We start from the raw sequence: 16,997 nt of genomic DNA on the forward strand, positions 1-16,997 counted from the left end.
TGAAGTCCACTTGGTGTGATATTAAATCAGCACTCCTGCTTTCTTTTAAATTATGTTTGCATTGAATACTATTTTCCATTGTTTACTTGTAACATATACATGCCTTTATTTTTAAAATAGATTTCTTATAGACAAACTGTATTTGGGTCTTTGGAGTAATTAAACCATCTATGTTTAATGTAGTCATTGACATGGTTACATGTAAGCCTACCACCTCACTACTTATTTTCTGTTTGTTCCATGTATTCTGTGGTCCTTTATAAAAAAATTTTTTTCCAACTTGTTTTTGACCGAGTTATTTTCTATTATTTTAGTATTCCATTTTGTCTTCTCTGTTGGCATATTAGCTTTTCCTCCCTAGTTTATTGTTTTATTCTTGCTCCTGTTCACAATATACATCTTTAACTTATCTTAATCCACCTCAAATAATAATATGCTACTTCACATCTGATTTAACTTGATAAGAGTCTTATATTTCCCCTTTGCATCCTTCATGCTATTTTCATACATTTAGTTACATATACTGTGAAGGCCACACAAAATTCTTATTTTACTTGGTGTCTTTTAATCATATGAGGGAAAAAGTCTTCATTTACCCATATATTTGCCATGTCTGGTACTCTTTTTCCTTTTGTATAGATACAAAACATGTTACCATTTTTCTTTTGCCCGAAAAAAACTTCCCTTAACATATCATAGTGTGTATCTGCTGTCACTGAATTCTCTCAACTTTCATTTGTCTGAAAATTTATTTTACTTTAACTATTGAAAAATAACTACTAACCTATAATCCAATAGTGAAAATATCCTTCAAAAATTATTCTCTGTTTTGGACATTACATTGTTTCTCATGAGAAGTCACTTTTTATTCTCATCTTTCTTTTTTTTATTGCATTTAAGGTTTTGGGGTACATGTGAAGAACATGCAAGATTGTTGCATAGGTACACACATGGCAGTGTGGATTGCTGCTTTCCTTCCCCTCACCTATATCTGTCATTTCTCCCCATGCTATCTCTTCCCACCTACCTACCCCCCATCCCTCCCCCATTTCCCCCCAACGGACCCCAGTGTATAGTGCTCCCCTCCCTGTGTCCATGTGTTCTCATTGTTCAACACCCGCCTGTGAGTGAGAACATGCGGTGTTTGATTTTCTGCTCTTGTGTCAGTTTGCTGAGAATGATAGTTTCCAGGTTCATCCATGTCCCTACAAAGGACACGAACTCATCGTTTTTGATGGCTGCGTAATATTCCATGGTGTATATGTACCACATTTTCCCTGTCCAGTCTATCATCGATGGGCATTTGGATTGGTTCCAGGTCTTTGCTATTGTACACAGGACTGCAGTGAACATTCGTGTGCATGTGTCCTTATAGTAGAATGATTTATAATCCGTTGGATATATAACCAGTAATGGGATTGCTGGGTCAAATGGGATTTCTATTTTTAGGTCCTTGAGGAATCGCCACACTGTCTTCCACAATGGTTGAACTAATTTACACTCCCACCAACAGTGTAAAAGTGTTGCTATTTCTCCACACCCTCTCCAGCATCTGTTGTCTCCAGATTTTTTAATGATCGCCATTCTAACTGGTGTGAGATGGTATCTCAATGTGGTTTTGATTTGCATTTCTCTAATGACCAGTGATGATGAGCATTTTTTCATGTTTGTTGGCCTCCTGTATGTCTTCTTTTGTAAAGTGTCTGTTCCTATCCTTTGCCCACTTTTGAATGGGCTTGTTTGTTTTTTTCTTGTAGATCTGTTTTAGTTATTTTTAATTCTGGATATCAGCCCCTTGTCAGATGGGTAGACTGCAAAAATTTTTTCCCATTCTGTTGATTGCCGATTCACTCTACTGACTGTTTCTTTTGCCATGCAGAAGCTGTGGAGTTTGATTAGGTCCCATTTGTCTATTTTGGCTTTTGTTACCAATGCTTTTGGCGTTTTGGTCATGAAGTCCTTGCCTACACCTATGTCCTGAATGGTTTTGCTTACATTTTCTTCCAGGGTTTGCATGGTGTTAGATCTTATGTTTAAGTCTTTAATCCATCTGGAGTTAATTTTAGTGTAAGGTGTCAGGAAGGGATCCAGTTTCTGCTTTCTGCACATGGCTAGCCAGTTTTCCCAACACCATTTATTAAACAGGGAATCCTTTCCCCGTTGCTTGTTTTTGTCAGGTTTGCCAAAGATCGGATGGTTGTAGATATGTTGTGTTTCCTCCAAGGCCTCTGTTCTTTTCCATTGGTCTATATCTCTGTTTTGGTACCAGTACCATGCTGTTTTGATTACTGTAGCCTTGTAGTATAGTTTGAAGTCTGGTAGTGTGATGCCTCCTACTTTGTTCTTTTTGCTTAGAATTGACTTGGCTATGCGGGCTCTCTTTTGGTTCCATATGAAGTTTAAGGTGTTTTTTTCCAGTTCTGTGAAGAAGGTCATTGGTAGCTTGATGGGAATAGCGTTGAATCTGTAAATTACTTTGGGCAGTATGGCCATTTTCACGATGTTGATTCTTCCTAACCATGAACATGGAATGTTTCTCCATCTGTTTGTGTCCTCTCTTATTTTGTTGAGCAGTGGCTTGTAGTTCTCCTTGAAGAGGTCCTTTACGTTCCTTGTTAGTTGAATTCCTAGGTATTTTATTCTCTTTGTAGCAATTGTGAATGGCTTTTCGTTCTTGATTTGGCTCTCTTTAAGTCTGTTACTGGTGTATAGGAATGCTTGTGATTTTTGCACGTTGAATCCTGAGACTTTGCTGAAGTTGTTTATCAGTTTCAGGAGATTTTGGCCTGAGACGATGGGGTCTTCTAGATATACAATCATGTCATCTGCAAATAGAGACAATTTGATTTCCTCCTTTCCTATTTGAATAGCCTTTATTTCTTTTTCTTGCCTGATTGCTCTAGCTAGAACTTCCAGGACTATACTGAATAGGAGTGGTGAGAGAGGGCATCCTTGTCTAGTGCCAGATTTCAAAGGGAATGCTTCCAGTTTTTGCCCATTCAGTATGATATTGACTGTTGATATGTTGTAAATAGCTTTTATTATTTTGAGATACATTCAGTCAATACCTAGTTTATTGAGGGTTTTTAGCATAAAGGGCTGTTGAATTTTGTCAAAGGCCTTCTCTGCATCAATTGAGATAATCATGTGGTTTTTGTCTTTGGTTCTGTTTATATGGTGAATTACGTTTATGGACTTGCGTATGTTGAACCAGCCTTGCATCCCTGGGATGAATCCTATTTGATCATGGTGGATAAGCTTTTTGATGTGCTGTTGCAGTCAGCTTGCCAGTATTTTATTGAAGATTTTCGCTTCTATGTTCATCATGGATATTGGCCTGAAGTTTTCTTTTCTTGTTGAGTCTTTGCCGAGTTTTGGTATCAGGATGATGTTTGTCTCATAAAATGATTTGGGAAGGATTCCCTCTTTTTGGATTATCTGGAATAGTTTCAGAAAGAATGGTACCAGCTCCTCTTTGTATGTCTGGTAGAATTCGGCTGTGAACCCATCTGGACCTGGGCTTTTTTTGGGTGGTAGGCTCTTAATTGCTGCCTCAACTTCAGACCTTGTTATTGGTCTATTCAGGGTTTTGACTTCTTCCTGGTTTAGGCTTTGGAGGATGCAGGTGTCGAGGAATTTATCCATTTCTTCCAGATTTACTAGTTTATGTGCATAGAGTTGTTTGTAATAATCTCTGATGATGGTTTGTATTTCTGTGGAATCTGTGGTGATATCCCCTTTATTGTTTTTTTATTGCATCAATTTGGTTATTCTCTCTTTTCTTTTTTATTAATCTAGTTAGTGGTCTGTCTATTTTGTTGATCTTTTCAAAAAACCAGCTCCTGGATTTATTGATGTTTTGAAGAGTTTTTTGTGTCTCTATTTCCTTCAGTTCTGCTCTGATCTTAGTTATTTCCTGTCTTCTGCTAGGTTTTGAGTTTTTTTGATCTTGCTCCTCTAGCTCTTTCAATTTTGATGATAGGGTGTCAATTTTAGATCTCTCCTTTCTTCTCATGTAGACACTCATTGCTATATATTTTCCTCTAGAGACTGCTTTAAATGTGTCCCAGAGATTCTGATATGTTGTGTCTTCATTCTTTTTGGTTTTGAAGAACATCTTTATTTCTGCCTTCATTTCATTGTTTATCCAGTCAACATTCAAGAGCAAGTTGTTCAGTTTCCATGAAGCTGTGTGGTTCTGCATTAGTTTCTGCATTCTGAGTTCTGACTCGATTGCACTGTGGTCTGAGAGACTGTTTGTTATGATTTCCATTCTTTTGCATTTGCTGAGGAGTGATTTATTGCCAATTATGTGGTCAATTTTAGAGTAGGTGTGATGTGGTGCTGAGAAGAATGTATATTCTGTGGATTTGGGGTGGAGGGTTCTGTAAACGTCTATTAGGTTCGCTTGTTCCAGGTCTGAGTTCAGGTCCTGGATATCCTTGTTAATTATCTGTCTGGTTGATCTGTCTAATATTGACAATGGGATGTTAAAGTCTCCCACTATTATTGTGTGGGAGTCTAAGTCTCTTTGTAAGTCGTTAAGAACTTGCCTTATGTATCTGGGTGCTACTGTATTGGGTGCATATATATTTAGGATCATTAGCTCTTCTTGCTGCAGTGATCCTTTTACCATTATGTAATGTCCTTCTTTGTCTCTTTTGATCTTTGTTGCTTTAAAGTCTATTTTATCAGAGATGAGAATTGCAACTCCTGCTTTTTTTTGCTCTCCATTTGCTTGGTAGATCTTCCTCCATCCCTTTATTTTGAGCCTTTGTGTATCCTTGCATGTAAGATGGGTTTCCTGGATACAGCACACTGATGGGTTTTGGCTTTTTATCCAATTTGCCAGTCTGTGTCTTTTGATTGGGGCATTTAGTCCATTGACATTTAGGGATAGTATTGTTATGTGTGAATTTAATACTGTCATTTTGATGCTACCTGGCTGTTTGTTGGTTAGTTGATGCAGCTTCTTGATTGTTGATGCTCTTTACCATTTGGTATGTTTTTGGAGTGGCTGGTACTGGTTGTTCTTTATATGTGTAGAGCCTCTTTCAGGAATTCTTGTAGAGCAGGTTTGATGGTGATTAAATCTCTGAGTACTTGCTTGTTCGTAAAGGATTTTATTTTTCCTTCACTTATGAAGCTTAGTTTGGCTGGATAGGAGATTCTGGGTTGAAAGTTTTTTGTTTAAGGATGTTGAATATTGACCCCCAATCTCTTCTGGCTTGTAGGGTTTCTGCTGAGAGATCTGCTGTGAGTCTAAGGGGCTTCCCTTTGTGGGTAACCCAACGTTTCTCTCTGGCTGCCCTTAGCATTTTCTCTTTCATTTCAACCCTGGTGAATCTGACGACTATGTGCCTTGGGGTTGTTCTTCTTAAGGAATATCTTTGTGGTGTTCTCTGTATTTCCTGGACTTGAATATTGTCCTGCCTTGCTAGGTTGGGGAAGTTTTCCTGGATAATATCCTGAAGAGTATTTTCCAGCTTGGATTCATTCTCTTCATCACATTCAGGTACACCTATCAAACGTAGATTAGGTCTTTTCACATAGTCCCACATTTCTTGAAGATTTTGTTCATTCCTTTTTGCCCTTTTTTCTCTGTTCTTGCCTTCTCTTTTTATTTTATTGAGTTGATCTTCGACCTCTGATATCCTTTCTTCTGCTTGGTCAATTCGGTTGTTGAAACTTGTGCATACTTTGCAAAGTTGTGTTTTTCAGCTCCATCAATTCACTTATATTCCTCTCTATGTTGTCCATTCTCATTAGCATTTCATCCAATCTTTTTTCAAGGTTCTTAGTTTCTTTGCATTGGGTTAGAACATGTTCTTTTAGCTCACTGTAGTTTCTTACTACCTACCTTCTGTCATTTCATCACACTTCTTCTCCATCTGGTCTTGTTCTCTTGCTGGTGAGGAGTTGTGATCCCTTTTAAGAGGAGAGGTGTTCTGGTTTCGGGAGTTTTCATCCTTTTTGCACTGGTTTCTTCCCATCTTTGTCGGTTTATCCACCTGTTGTCTTTGTAGTTACTGTCTTTCAGATTGGGTCTCTGAGTGAGCTTCCAGTTTGTGGATGCTGAAGTTACTTCTTTTTTTTTTTTTTTTAAGCTTTCCTTCTAACAATCTGGCCCCTCTGCTCTAGGACTGCTGAGGTCCTCTCCAGGCCTTGCTTGCCTGGGGATCACCTGCAGCAGCTGCAGAACAGTAAGAGTTGCTACCAGTTTCCTCTTCTGCTATCTTTGTCCCAGAAGGATGCTCGCCAAATGTCAGTCTGTTCTCTCCTTTATGAGGTGACTCTTTGGATCTCTGGCGGTCAGGGAGCTGCTTAAGGAGACAATCTGTCCTTTATTGGGGCTCAAGTCCTGAGCTGTGAGCTCCATTGTTCATTCAGAGCTGCTGGGCAGGTACCTTTAGGTCTGCTGCAGCTGAACTCATAAACCGCTTTTTGTTCCCAGGTGCTCTGACCCAGGGAGTTAGGGCTTTATGAGTTTCCATTGTGCTGCTGCCCTTTTTGTTTTTTCTTTCAGGGCTGCCCTGCCCAGCTATCAGCCCACCTAGTCACTGTCTGCCTGCAGAGGCTTTGCTGAGCTGCTGTGGGCTCCACCCAGCTGCCGTGTGATCTTCCCTGCAGTCCTGTTTATATGGGCGTAGTTAGAACTGCCTCGGCAATGGCGGCCCCGCCTCTGTTATGGCGGACTCTCTCTGTTGTGGCAGCTTGCCTTGGCAATGGCGGGTTGCCTCAGCAATGGCAGGCTGCCTCAGTGATGGCAGACCGCCTCCGTAGTGGTGGAGAGTCTCAGTAATGGCGGACACCCCTCCCCCACAGAGCTGGACCATCCTGGGTTCAGGTGTGCTTGCTGTGAAACGCTCAACCCAGAGCATTTTCAATTACTGTTTTTGTTGTCATTGTTGTTGTTGTTGTTGTTGGGGGGATGGGGGTGGGACCAACTAAACCTGATCACCTGGCTCCCTGACTCAGCGTCTTTTTTTTTTTTTTTTTAAGTTGAACGATCCAGCATTCCAGTTGCCTGTTGAAAAGGCACTGGGATCTCCCTTGCCGCGACTCACTGAGCCGGCTCAAACAGCAGCACCAAGGTTCCTGGCGGTTTTTTTGCCTAGAAATCTCCTGGCCTGGCTCACTATTTCAGATGAATGGGCAACTCTGCTGTCTCAGGGCTCCAATTGCCAGCTAAGAGGGCTCCCAGACCAGTGGCTTTTGTACGGAAAACCGCTGCAACAGGGCATGGTCAAAGCAGCCGCGTGGGCCAAATCAGCCCCGTGGGAGCCAAAACGCTGCACCGGCCGAAACAGCGGCACTGGCGACCCCTCTGCCTGGGAATCGCCTGGTCTGTGGGCAATAAAAATTCGTCTGGAAATGCGGTGTCCACTCACCCTCTGCACTTTCACTGGGAGCTGAAGTCCTGAGCTGTTCTTAGTCGGCCATCTTCCCAGCAGTCTCTTATTCTCACCTTCATTCTCTTCTACCTAATTTGTTCTTGGCTTGGTTTTAAGATATTTCATTATTAGCAATTTTAACAGTTTGATTTTGCCATGCCTTGATGTAAATTTCTTCATGTTTATCTTGTTTAGGTTCTTTGAGCTTCTTGGAAAGTAGGTTTATAATTTGTATCAAGTTTGGATAATATTTGGAGATTATTTCTTCAAATTTTTATATGTTCTTCACTATCTCTTTTTCAGGGGATCTCTAGTTAAATATATGTTAGACTGCTTTAGATGGTCTCACTGAGAATCTGTTCACTGTTTTTACTGGTTTTTCTCTGTGTGCTTCGTTTTGAAAAGTGCCTATTCCTATTTCTTTAAATTCTTGTTTGGTTGTAAACATTGGGGCTACTACCTATTCAAAACACAGTATGTTTTCCCTGGAAAACCAAATGTATTAATTTGGTAGCTCTTATAGATCAAGAGAGATATTGATTAGTAGTGAAAATTTCTTTGTCTTCTAACAAATAATACAATAGGGAAAGAACAAATACAAGGTAGGAAGAGCAGTCTGGTTTTTTAAAAAGTGAATAAAAGGCCATAATCAATGCATCATTTTCATGCATGCATTCATACTGTCAGAAAAGGTAGAACTGTATCCTTCCATGTGAGCTTTCTAACATTGCTTCGTGTTTGTTTACCCATAAAGAATACATTTGCCCCTAGAGAAACCACTTACAATAGCTTCATTCTGATTGTTGAAATGTGTTAGAATTTGTTTTACAAAGTACTGAAAGAAATGCTCCATAAAATTTTAACTTCTGATTACTCTGAGCACTCAGAGACTCAAGATGACATTGATATCAGACAAGCATAAGTCTATACATTTATAGAGTTGATTATTTCTGTTTATTTTGTAACTCATTTGGAAAATCATGAGGTGGACTCTTGGTTAAAATTTCTCTTTCTATAATGATGAAAATTTTATTAGTAGTTTCATACTTAATGTTTATATACTTTTGAATTTGCTGTTATTTTTAAAATAAAAATACTAGAATTAAATAAGGAGTGTTAAAAAATTATATTGGAATAGGGAAGATCTTTCCAAATATGACATGAAATCCAAGAATCCTTTTTTTTTTTTTTTTTTTTTTTTTTTTTTGAGATGGAGTTTTGCTCTTGTTACCCAGGCTGGAGTGCAATGGCGCGATCTCAGCTCACCGCAACCTCCGCCTCCTGGGTTCAGGCAATTCTCTTGCCTCAGCCTCCCAAGTAGCTGGGACTACAGGCATGCGCCACCATGCCCAGCTAATTTTTGTATTTTTAGTAGAGATGGGGTTTCACCATGTTGACCAGAATGGTCTTTATCTCTTGACCTCATGATCCACCCACCTCGGCCTCCCAAAGTGCTGGGATTACAGGTGTGAGCCACCGCGCCCGGCCAAGAATCCTTTAAAAATAAGTTCAACTACATGAAAATAAATCATTTGTATATTGCAAAAAAACACCTCTCTAAACTATTTTAAAAAACACACAAGAACCAGGAAAAATTATTTTCAATTGTATAACTGACAGCTAATTTATCATATAAAGGTAATGAGAAAAGGAAAATGATTTTTATGTATCACTCATGCTACTAAATGTAGATTCAAAGTACAATGAGATACCATTTTTCACCTATCACATGGGCAAAAATCAAGAAGTTTGGTAACACTCTTCACAAGGACAGGAGAAAATAGGTACTTTTGTACACTGCTGGTAGGAGTGGAAAAGTAGTGTAGCCATTATAGAAAGTAATGTGGATGCTACTATAAAAATTTAAGATGTACATACTCTTACAATTATATTTTCACAGGTGAGAAACGGCATATATTCTAAGACATTCACTGTAGCATTGTTTGTATTAATATGATAGTAAAATTTTGAAAACACTAAATGTCCTCCAAAAGGAGATAAGCTAATAAATTATGGTATATTCTCAAGTAGAAAACCATGCAACTGTTAAGAATGAAGCACTGTATAGAAATAATGGAGCTCCTAGAATAGTCTTGACACATAGAAAGCATGCAATATATATTTGTTGATGAATGACTGAGTTTTTAAGTGACAAAAGCAAAGTCTAATATATTATGTATAGAATGCTCTCATTTGTATTTTTAAAAAAAGAATGTATACATGTACATATATGCATAGAGCACAACAGGGAATATGTACCAAAAATTGGGAAGTTAGCAGAAGATTTAGGTGGGTGGTAGATGAGGACAAATAATAGACACAAACAAAAGGAAGGGAAATAATTGTATGGTAACTTCTGAGTGTTGTAACATATGCATTTTTAAACTTTTTGAATAATTAGTAATTAACATAAAACGTTGTATTTACAGGGACGAAAGTGAGCCTGCCCAAATAGAAGATTTAAGTGTTGTTAAACCTACTGGCTGGCTTGATGATGAACCAAAATTTATTCCAGATCCTAATGCTGAGAAACCTGATGACTGGTAAGCACTCTTCATCTTCAAATGTTGATTTCAAATGTTTCTTACCTGCATTTTTGTTACTAGTTTATATGACTGATCTGAGACTTGAGGTTACTGTATTTGCCTTGTTCTGATGTTCTAAGGAATGAAGACATGGATGGAGAATGGGAAGCACCTCAGATTCTTAATCCAGCATGTCGGATTGGGTGTGGTGAGTGGAAACCTCCCATGATAGATAACCCAAAATACAAAGGAGTATGGAGCCCTCCACTGGTCGATAATCCTAACTACCAGGTAAGAACCACTTGTTCCAATTTTTTAGTGAAATTTAAAAATGTTGCAGTGTGGGTAACAAGAGCGAAACTCCGTCTCAAAAAAAAAAAAAAAGTTGTAATCTTTTCTGTTTATATATCTAATTAATTATGTTATCTTTCAGAAGTTTTGCCTGTAATTTTAACATGTCAAAGAAAATATACTCCAACTAATTTGTACTTTAAAATTAGAGCATCATTTATTTAATTTTCTGGGGAAAAAGATTAAAAATTGAAGATAAATTACTTCATACTATATTCTTCCCTAATTATCAATTGATACTCACTTTGAAATAAAGCTCTATTTTAGAAGTAAATATAAGAATTGAATTCTGATCAAATAGACTCATACTGTACATTTTAGTAATTAATGCCTTGCTTAATTAATGTACTTATCCTTTAGTATTATTAAAATTCTGATTTTTTTTTTTTCTGAGCCAGAGTCTTCCTCTGTCACAAAGGCTGGTGTGCAGTGGGACAATCCTGGCTCATTGCAATCTCCACCTCTCTGGTTCAAGCAGTTTTTCTGCCTCAGTCTCCCTACTAGCTGGGACTACAGGTGTACATCAGCATGCCTGGCTAAATTTTGTATTTTTAGTGGAGACAGGATTTCACTTAGTTGGCCAGGCTGGTCTGAAACTCCTGACCTCATGATCCACCTGCCTCAGCCTCCCAAAATGCTGGGATTACAGGAGTGAGTCAACAAGCCTGGCCCTGATTTTTTTCTGATCTCAGACATCTTTTGAGTGTACCTAGCTTTTTATATTAAAGATTTCTATGTTATCCACTTAGCCCTGTAGTTTTTCTTTGAAATTATTTATGGACACATTCTAACATTATATATATGCAGTTTCATATTCTAAGTACTCACTGTAGCTTTTTTTTTTTTTCTTTTTTTTTTTATTGCATTTTAGGTTTTGGGGTACATGTGATGAACATGCAAGATTGTTGCATAGGTACACACATGGCAGTGTGCTTTGCTGCCTTCCGTCCCCTCACCTGTATCTGTCATTTCTCCCCATGCTATCTCTTCCCACCTCCCCACCCCCCGCCCCTCCCCCATTTCCCCCCAACAGACCCCAGTGTGTAGTGCTCCCCTCCCTGTGTCCATGTGTTCTCATTGTTCAACACCCGCCTATGAGCGAGAATATACGGTGTTTGATTTTCTGCTCTTGTGTCAGTTTGCTGAGAATGATGGTTTCCAGGTTCATCCATGTCCCTATAAAGGACGTGAACTCATCGTTTTTGATGGCTGCATAATATTCCATGGTGTATATGTACCACATTTTCCCTATCCAGTCTATCATCGTTGGGCATTTGGGTTGGTTCCAGGTCTTTGCTATTGTAAACAGTGCTGCAATGAACATTCGTGTGCACGTGTCCTTGTAGTAGAATGATTTATAATCCTTTGGATATATACCCAGTAATGGGATTGCTGGGTCAAATGGGATTTCTATTTTTAGGTCATTGAGGAATCGCCACACTGTCTTCCACAATGGTTGAATTAATTTACATTCCCACCAACAGTGTAAAAGTGTTCCTATTTCTCCACATCCTCTCCAGCATCTGTTGTTTCCCGATTTTTTAATGATCGCCATTCTAACTGGTGTGAGATGGTATCTCAATGTGGTTTTGATTTGCATTTCTCTGATGACCAGTGATGATGAGCATTTTTTCATATGTTTGTTGGCCTCCTGTATGTCTTCTTTTGTAAAGTATCTGTTCATATCCTTTGCCCATTTTTGAATGGGCTTGTTTGTTTTTTTCTTGTAGATCTGCTTTAGTTCTTTGTAAATTCTGGATATCAGCCCCTTGTCAGATGGGTAGACTGCAAAAATTTTTTCCCATTCTGTTGGTTGCCGATTCACTCTACTGACTGTTTCTTTTGCCGTGCAGAAGCTGTGGAGTTTGATTAGGTCCCATTTGTCTATTTTGGCTTTTGTTGCCATTGCTTTTGGCGTTTTGGTCATGAAGTCCCACTGTAGCTTTTATTAAAAGCATTTAACACAAAATGTTTCTTTTGGTAAATTTTTTTGTTTAATGTCTGTCTCTTTTATTAGACCTCAAACTCCATAATACAGGAACCATGCATGTATCCATCATCTAGCATAGTGCCTGGCCCAGAATACATACATGTGATGGTGGAGTGCGTCAGTGAGCAATGATATTTTCAGATGTATTTGATTTAATTGACCGTTTAATCAATTAGGATCTAATGGAAGTTTTATGTTGAGTAGCTGTGCTGAGATTCAACCATACCTGATTAATGATACCTGTCATGGGTATATGTTAAATGGAGTGACCCCATTTTTGCTATACAGCGATCTTTCTGATTTGGACAAATTGAACATCTTGCATTGAATAACTTTACTAAATCTAAAAAAAATCTAAAATAGATAAATTGTGAAATTTACTTATGTTTCTGTGTATGTTGGATTTTCCCTTTTCCTTTTTTGTAGAATTTAAAGTCAGTATCACTCATAGAGAACATTGTGTACAGAGCAAAAAGAAACAAGATTTTATTTCCAGTATATTACTAATGAATTAATATCAGTTAAAGTTTTCTTTTTCCCAGTTAGCATCGCTAATTTCATTCAACAGCAGATACTTATTAAGCAGCATTTATAATTATTTTATTTGAAAATCTCTTCAATTACTTTTTCTTCCAGGGAATCTGGAGTCCTCGAAAAATTCCTAATCCAGATTATTTTGAAGATGATCATCCATTTCTTCTGACTTCCTTCAGTGCTCTTGGTTTAGAGCTTTGGTCCATGACCTCTGATATCTACTTTGATAATTTTATTATCTGTTCTGAAAAGGAAGTAGCAGATCACTGGGCTGCAGATGGTTGGAGATGGAAAATAATGATAGCAAATGCTAATGAGGTATGGTATTGACCAATTGCAGTAGTGATATAACTATGAATAAGAAGAATAAGACTTGGTCTTGGTTATAGGTTATTCAGATGGCTCTTTTAAAGGTAAATAAATGTGCAATAATTATTAAATGTTAAGGAGATGTGTTTGAATAAGTTTATGTAGACAGAATATTTTGCTTTTTATGTTGCTTCGTTACAAACTACATAACGATATATGCACATGTAAGTCCTTATTTTATTCATTACATTATAATAGCTCTAATGGGATTTAAGGCTTATTTACTGTTTATAGAAGAAGACTACTTAATATCTTTGTCATCTTGCCAATTCAAGGCTTAATGGTAATCTAAATATTACTCTTTATTCATTTTAACTATTTTTTACTTAGAGGAATTTACAAAGAATTTATAGTTTAACATTATTAAATTCTGTTCCAGTTATTCCCCACATCTTAACACTGTTTAGAAAAGGTTAAGCTAAATATTTCAACACAACACATCTAAGAAATATATCTTTAAATTCAGTTGCTATAAAGAAAAATTCATATCTTACATTTAGTTGCTTTGATCACTAGCAAAAAACCATCAAAAGAGTAGTAAAGAGGGATTCTCATTTTGAACCCCTTATAACTAAAACATTTAATGGTTTTTAAATTTTATTTTAATAAGAGAAATAACATCCTTATTAAGGGTCTTGTGTAGGAAATATGTTTATATAAAAAAAAGGAAACAATTCCGAGGTATGATTTTTAGTAAATTCTTTAAAAGTACAGAATGAATGATCAGAGTACAGAATGAATGATCACTTCAAATGAACCAGGTAATACATCCATAAAAGACAGTTCTATTCTGAAATTTACCAAAAAGGAAAATTACCATATTTCTTGTCAGTGTGTTAGAAGTTTCCATTTTTGTCATAACATACTTTTTGCTATAAAGTCTCACTCACTGATGCATGCTAATAATTAAATTAGACTTTACAAAGTATAAGGTGAGAAAATGAAGCTTCTTTTACTTACAAGTTCATCACTCCTTAATGTAAAATGCCCGAGTAAATAAGTTCTTTGTATCTTGTCTTACCCAGTAATGGTCTATAAAATTTGAATTGCATTTTTATGCTTATCTCGTCTACAGCCAGGTGTATTAAAACAGTTAATGGCAGCTGCTGAAGGGCACCCATGGCTTTGGTTGATTTATCTCGTGACAGGAGGAGTACCAATAGCATTAATCACTTCATTTTGTTGGCCAAGAAAAGTAAAGGTAAAGAAAATAGATTTCCTTCAACTTCTTTCCCCCAAATTTCTTATTAAGAGTTCTATATATATTGAGCAAGTGATTCTTAAAAGTAATAAATTAAATGTTTCATGAGTTTTACTGATAGTTCATTATGTATGTTATCAATTATTGCAAAAAAAATTTTCAAAATAGTGCTCTGCCTTTAGTAAAAATAGCTTATGTTAAACTACCACAGAAGAAATATAAAGATACAGAGTATAAAAAACCCGACATATATATACCACAAACAAAGGGAGTACTAGAGCAAGAAGTAAAGGAGGAGAAAGCAGCCCTGGAGAAACCAATAGACCTGGAAGAGGAAAGACAGCAAAGTGATGGTGAAATGCTTGAAAAAGGTAAGACAATGATAATGATTTGTCATGGAGACCCTGGGTAAAGCTCATAAAAACAGTATATTACCTTGAAATAACTAGCTGTCACACTTGTTTATTATCAAGTTTATACATCTGACTCTTCCAAGAATATGTGACTATGGCAAAGAGAAGTAATAGTCTTCTGAGTAGCCACCCCGTGTATAGTTTTCGTGTTTTAGGAAGAAGGAAATTTAAATAGTGTCCAGTTGCTTCAGAGCCTAGCAATTATGAATCCCATAGGCTGTAGCTTTTTGCAACAGTATTTCCTACCTCTGGGAGTGTAGAAGATGAGAAGGAGAATGATGGAGGGTATATATCATGGCCTCTATAGAAAAGGAATAGATATAAAGCAGGTGATTGCAGCAAGCAAAATCAACACCAAGTCTTCTAATGGCTATTGTTAATCAGAAGCTTATCATATAGAAACATAATTTAACTAATTTTCTAAAAGATTGCTGAACTTATATCCCCCTCCCACACAATATTAAACTCTTGAAGATGTTAAAACTGAAGTCACCCTTTGGTGGCTCTCCATTGAGACCTCCCTACATGAGGTAGAAATAAAACTATTGATTTTCCTGGTGTCACAAGCCAAACATCCTGAAGCACTATTTTTCACTCACTTGATGAAGCGAGTGATATTGATGTCTGGATCAACCTTATTTTGAGGGTTTTTGAGTATCAGAAGGGTCTGCTTGTATAAAGGTACTTTTACCTATACACGCAGTCCCATACTGTGGATGGAGAACTACAGGGAAGAAGTAGAGTTGATTTTTCACCTTTCTTTTCCCCAAAGCCCATTCTTGGTGGGGTAGGGGTTTTAACTTTATATGGCTCCTAGGACATTCTTAATATCTTTTGGTAACAATGATGACAAAAGTTAGAGGTTTTGCTAAATGGAATCCTAAGGAGGATCAATAACTGAAAAAAATGCATGGTAATGTCCACAGAGAACAAACATAAATAAATAGCATATTAATGAATAAAAGATCACCAAAAAGTAAAGGAAGTATTTCCCAAGACAAGAACACAGGAAAGATTATTAGTTTTTGGTTTTCATATTACATACAGACTGAATGCTTAAGAATTTTTTAAAACTTGTCCCCCAACTCAGATATGATGATTCATTTGTAAAATATGATGATATAATGAGTATTTATAATTTTTTTAAATTTTAAATGGAAGGAGTTTCTTCTAAATCTTGGAATAAGTCTTGGAATTTAAATAAATCCTCTTTATTGTATTTAATAGTTTTCAACAGCAAAAATTCTAATTTACTGAGCCTTTGCTTTTAATAAAATCTGTATTCTAGAAGAGGAAGATGAACCTGAGGAAAAGAGTGAAGAAGAAATCAAAATCATAGAAGGGCAAGAAGGATGTAAGAAATCAAATAAGTCTGGATCAGAGGATGAGGTAAGCAACACCTTAACAGAAAATAAACTGGTTTCTATGTATAGCTGTTATCCATAAAAAGTTCTTTCAATAAAAGCAGCAATCTGGTTTATGAGAAAAATTTTGCCATATTTCTCTCAGCTTTTATAAGAGCCTCTATATTGTTTTTAAAACATATTCATAAGGAAGAAATTTAAAATACTATAGTTTATACTGTCTCAATACCTAGTAAAACAGTATAGAGCAAGCCTATGACTTACAAAATATAAAGATAGAATACATTAATCTAAAATTATAACTTTCTCATTGAAATTCTATTGAAAACATAAATATTGTTTGAATATTTAAAAGATAATTGTCATTATCTTAATTTTTATACCTGTTGTAAAACATCCTTATTGTCTCAACATTTTACTGTCACATTTTGAAATATTTCATTCATTGTGTAGTTGAGTACTATCTGCCTGATAGGGTACTTTTCTCAAATCTTTAATTAACTTTTTTTCCCCCCAATGATTAGTCCACCCCTTTTTGTGTCCTGATATAAAATGGAACCTTGCACAGTGCTTTTTTTTTTTTTTTTGTAAGTTATTATGGAATGAGAAATACAGAGTGTAATTAGAACCAGGGTTTTCTTTTTTCTTTTTATTTTTTCACTCAGCATAAACCAAAAACCTGTTTTCTCAGCCCTTAAAGAGTTGCATAGCCTTACTCCACCAAGTCACCTTCCTAACACATTACATTCTAACTACTCAGGTGGGGGTAAAAGTACAGTTCTGCCTGCTTTTGCATGTGATGAAATAAATTTTGTATTTTATCTATTTGAGGAAACCTTCCAAATAAATTCATAGT

The 16,997-nt window shown here is 36.7% G+C and overlaps 1 protein-coding gene across 4 annotated transcripts in view; it reads left to right on the plus strand.

The window, feature by feature from the left end:
* The window catches only part of CLGN (calmegin), a 63,558-nt gene that overhangs the window by 38,383 nt on the left and 8,178 nt on the right, over positions 1-16,997 (plus strand). For all 4 annotated transcript variants that reach the window (XM_003928026.4, XM_010338650.3, XM_010338651.3 and 1 more), the window contains exons 9-14: positions 9,824-9,937; positions 10,060-10,210; positions 12,897-13,112; positions 14,239-14,364; positions 14,576-14,735; positions 16,066-16,166. In XM_003928026.4, the coding sequence (XP_003928075.3) occupies positions 9,824-9,937; positions 10,060-10,210; positions 12,897-13,112; positions 14,239-14,364; positions 14,576-14,735; positions 16,066-16,166 (868 nt within the window). The remainder of the gene's footprint in view (positions 1-9,823; positions 9,938-10,059; positions 10,211-12,896; positions 13,113-14,238; positions 14,365-14,575; positions 14,736-16,065; positions 16,167-16,997) is intronic.

Source organism: Saimiri boliviensis, chromosome 3 (genome assembly GCF_048565385.1).
Source record: "Saimiri boliviensis isolate mSaiBol1 chromosome 3, mSaiBol1.pri, whole genome shotgun sequence".
Classification (NCBI taxonomy): domain Eukaryota; kingdom Metazoa; phylum Chordata; class Mammalia; order Primates; family Cebidae; genus Saimiri; species Saimiri boliviensis.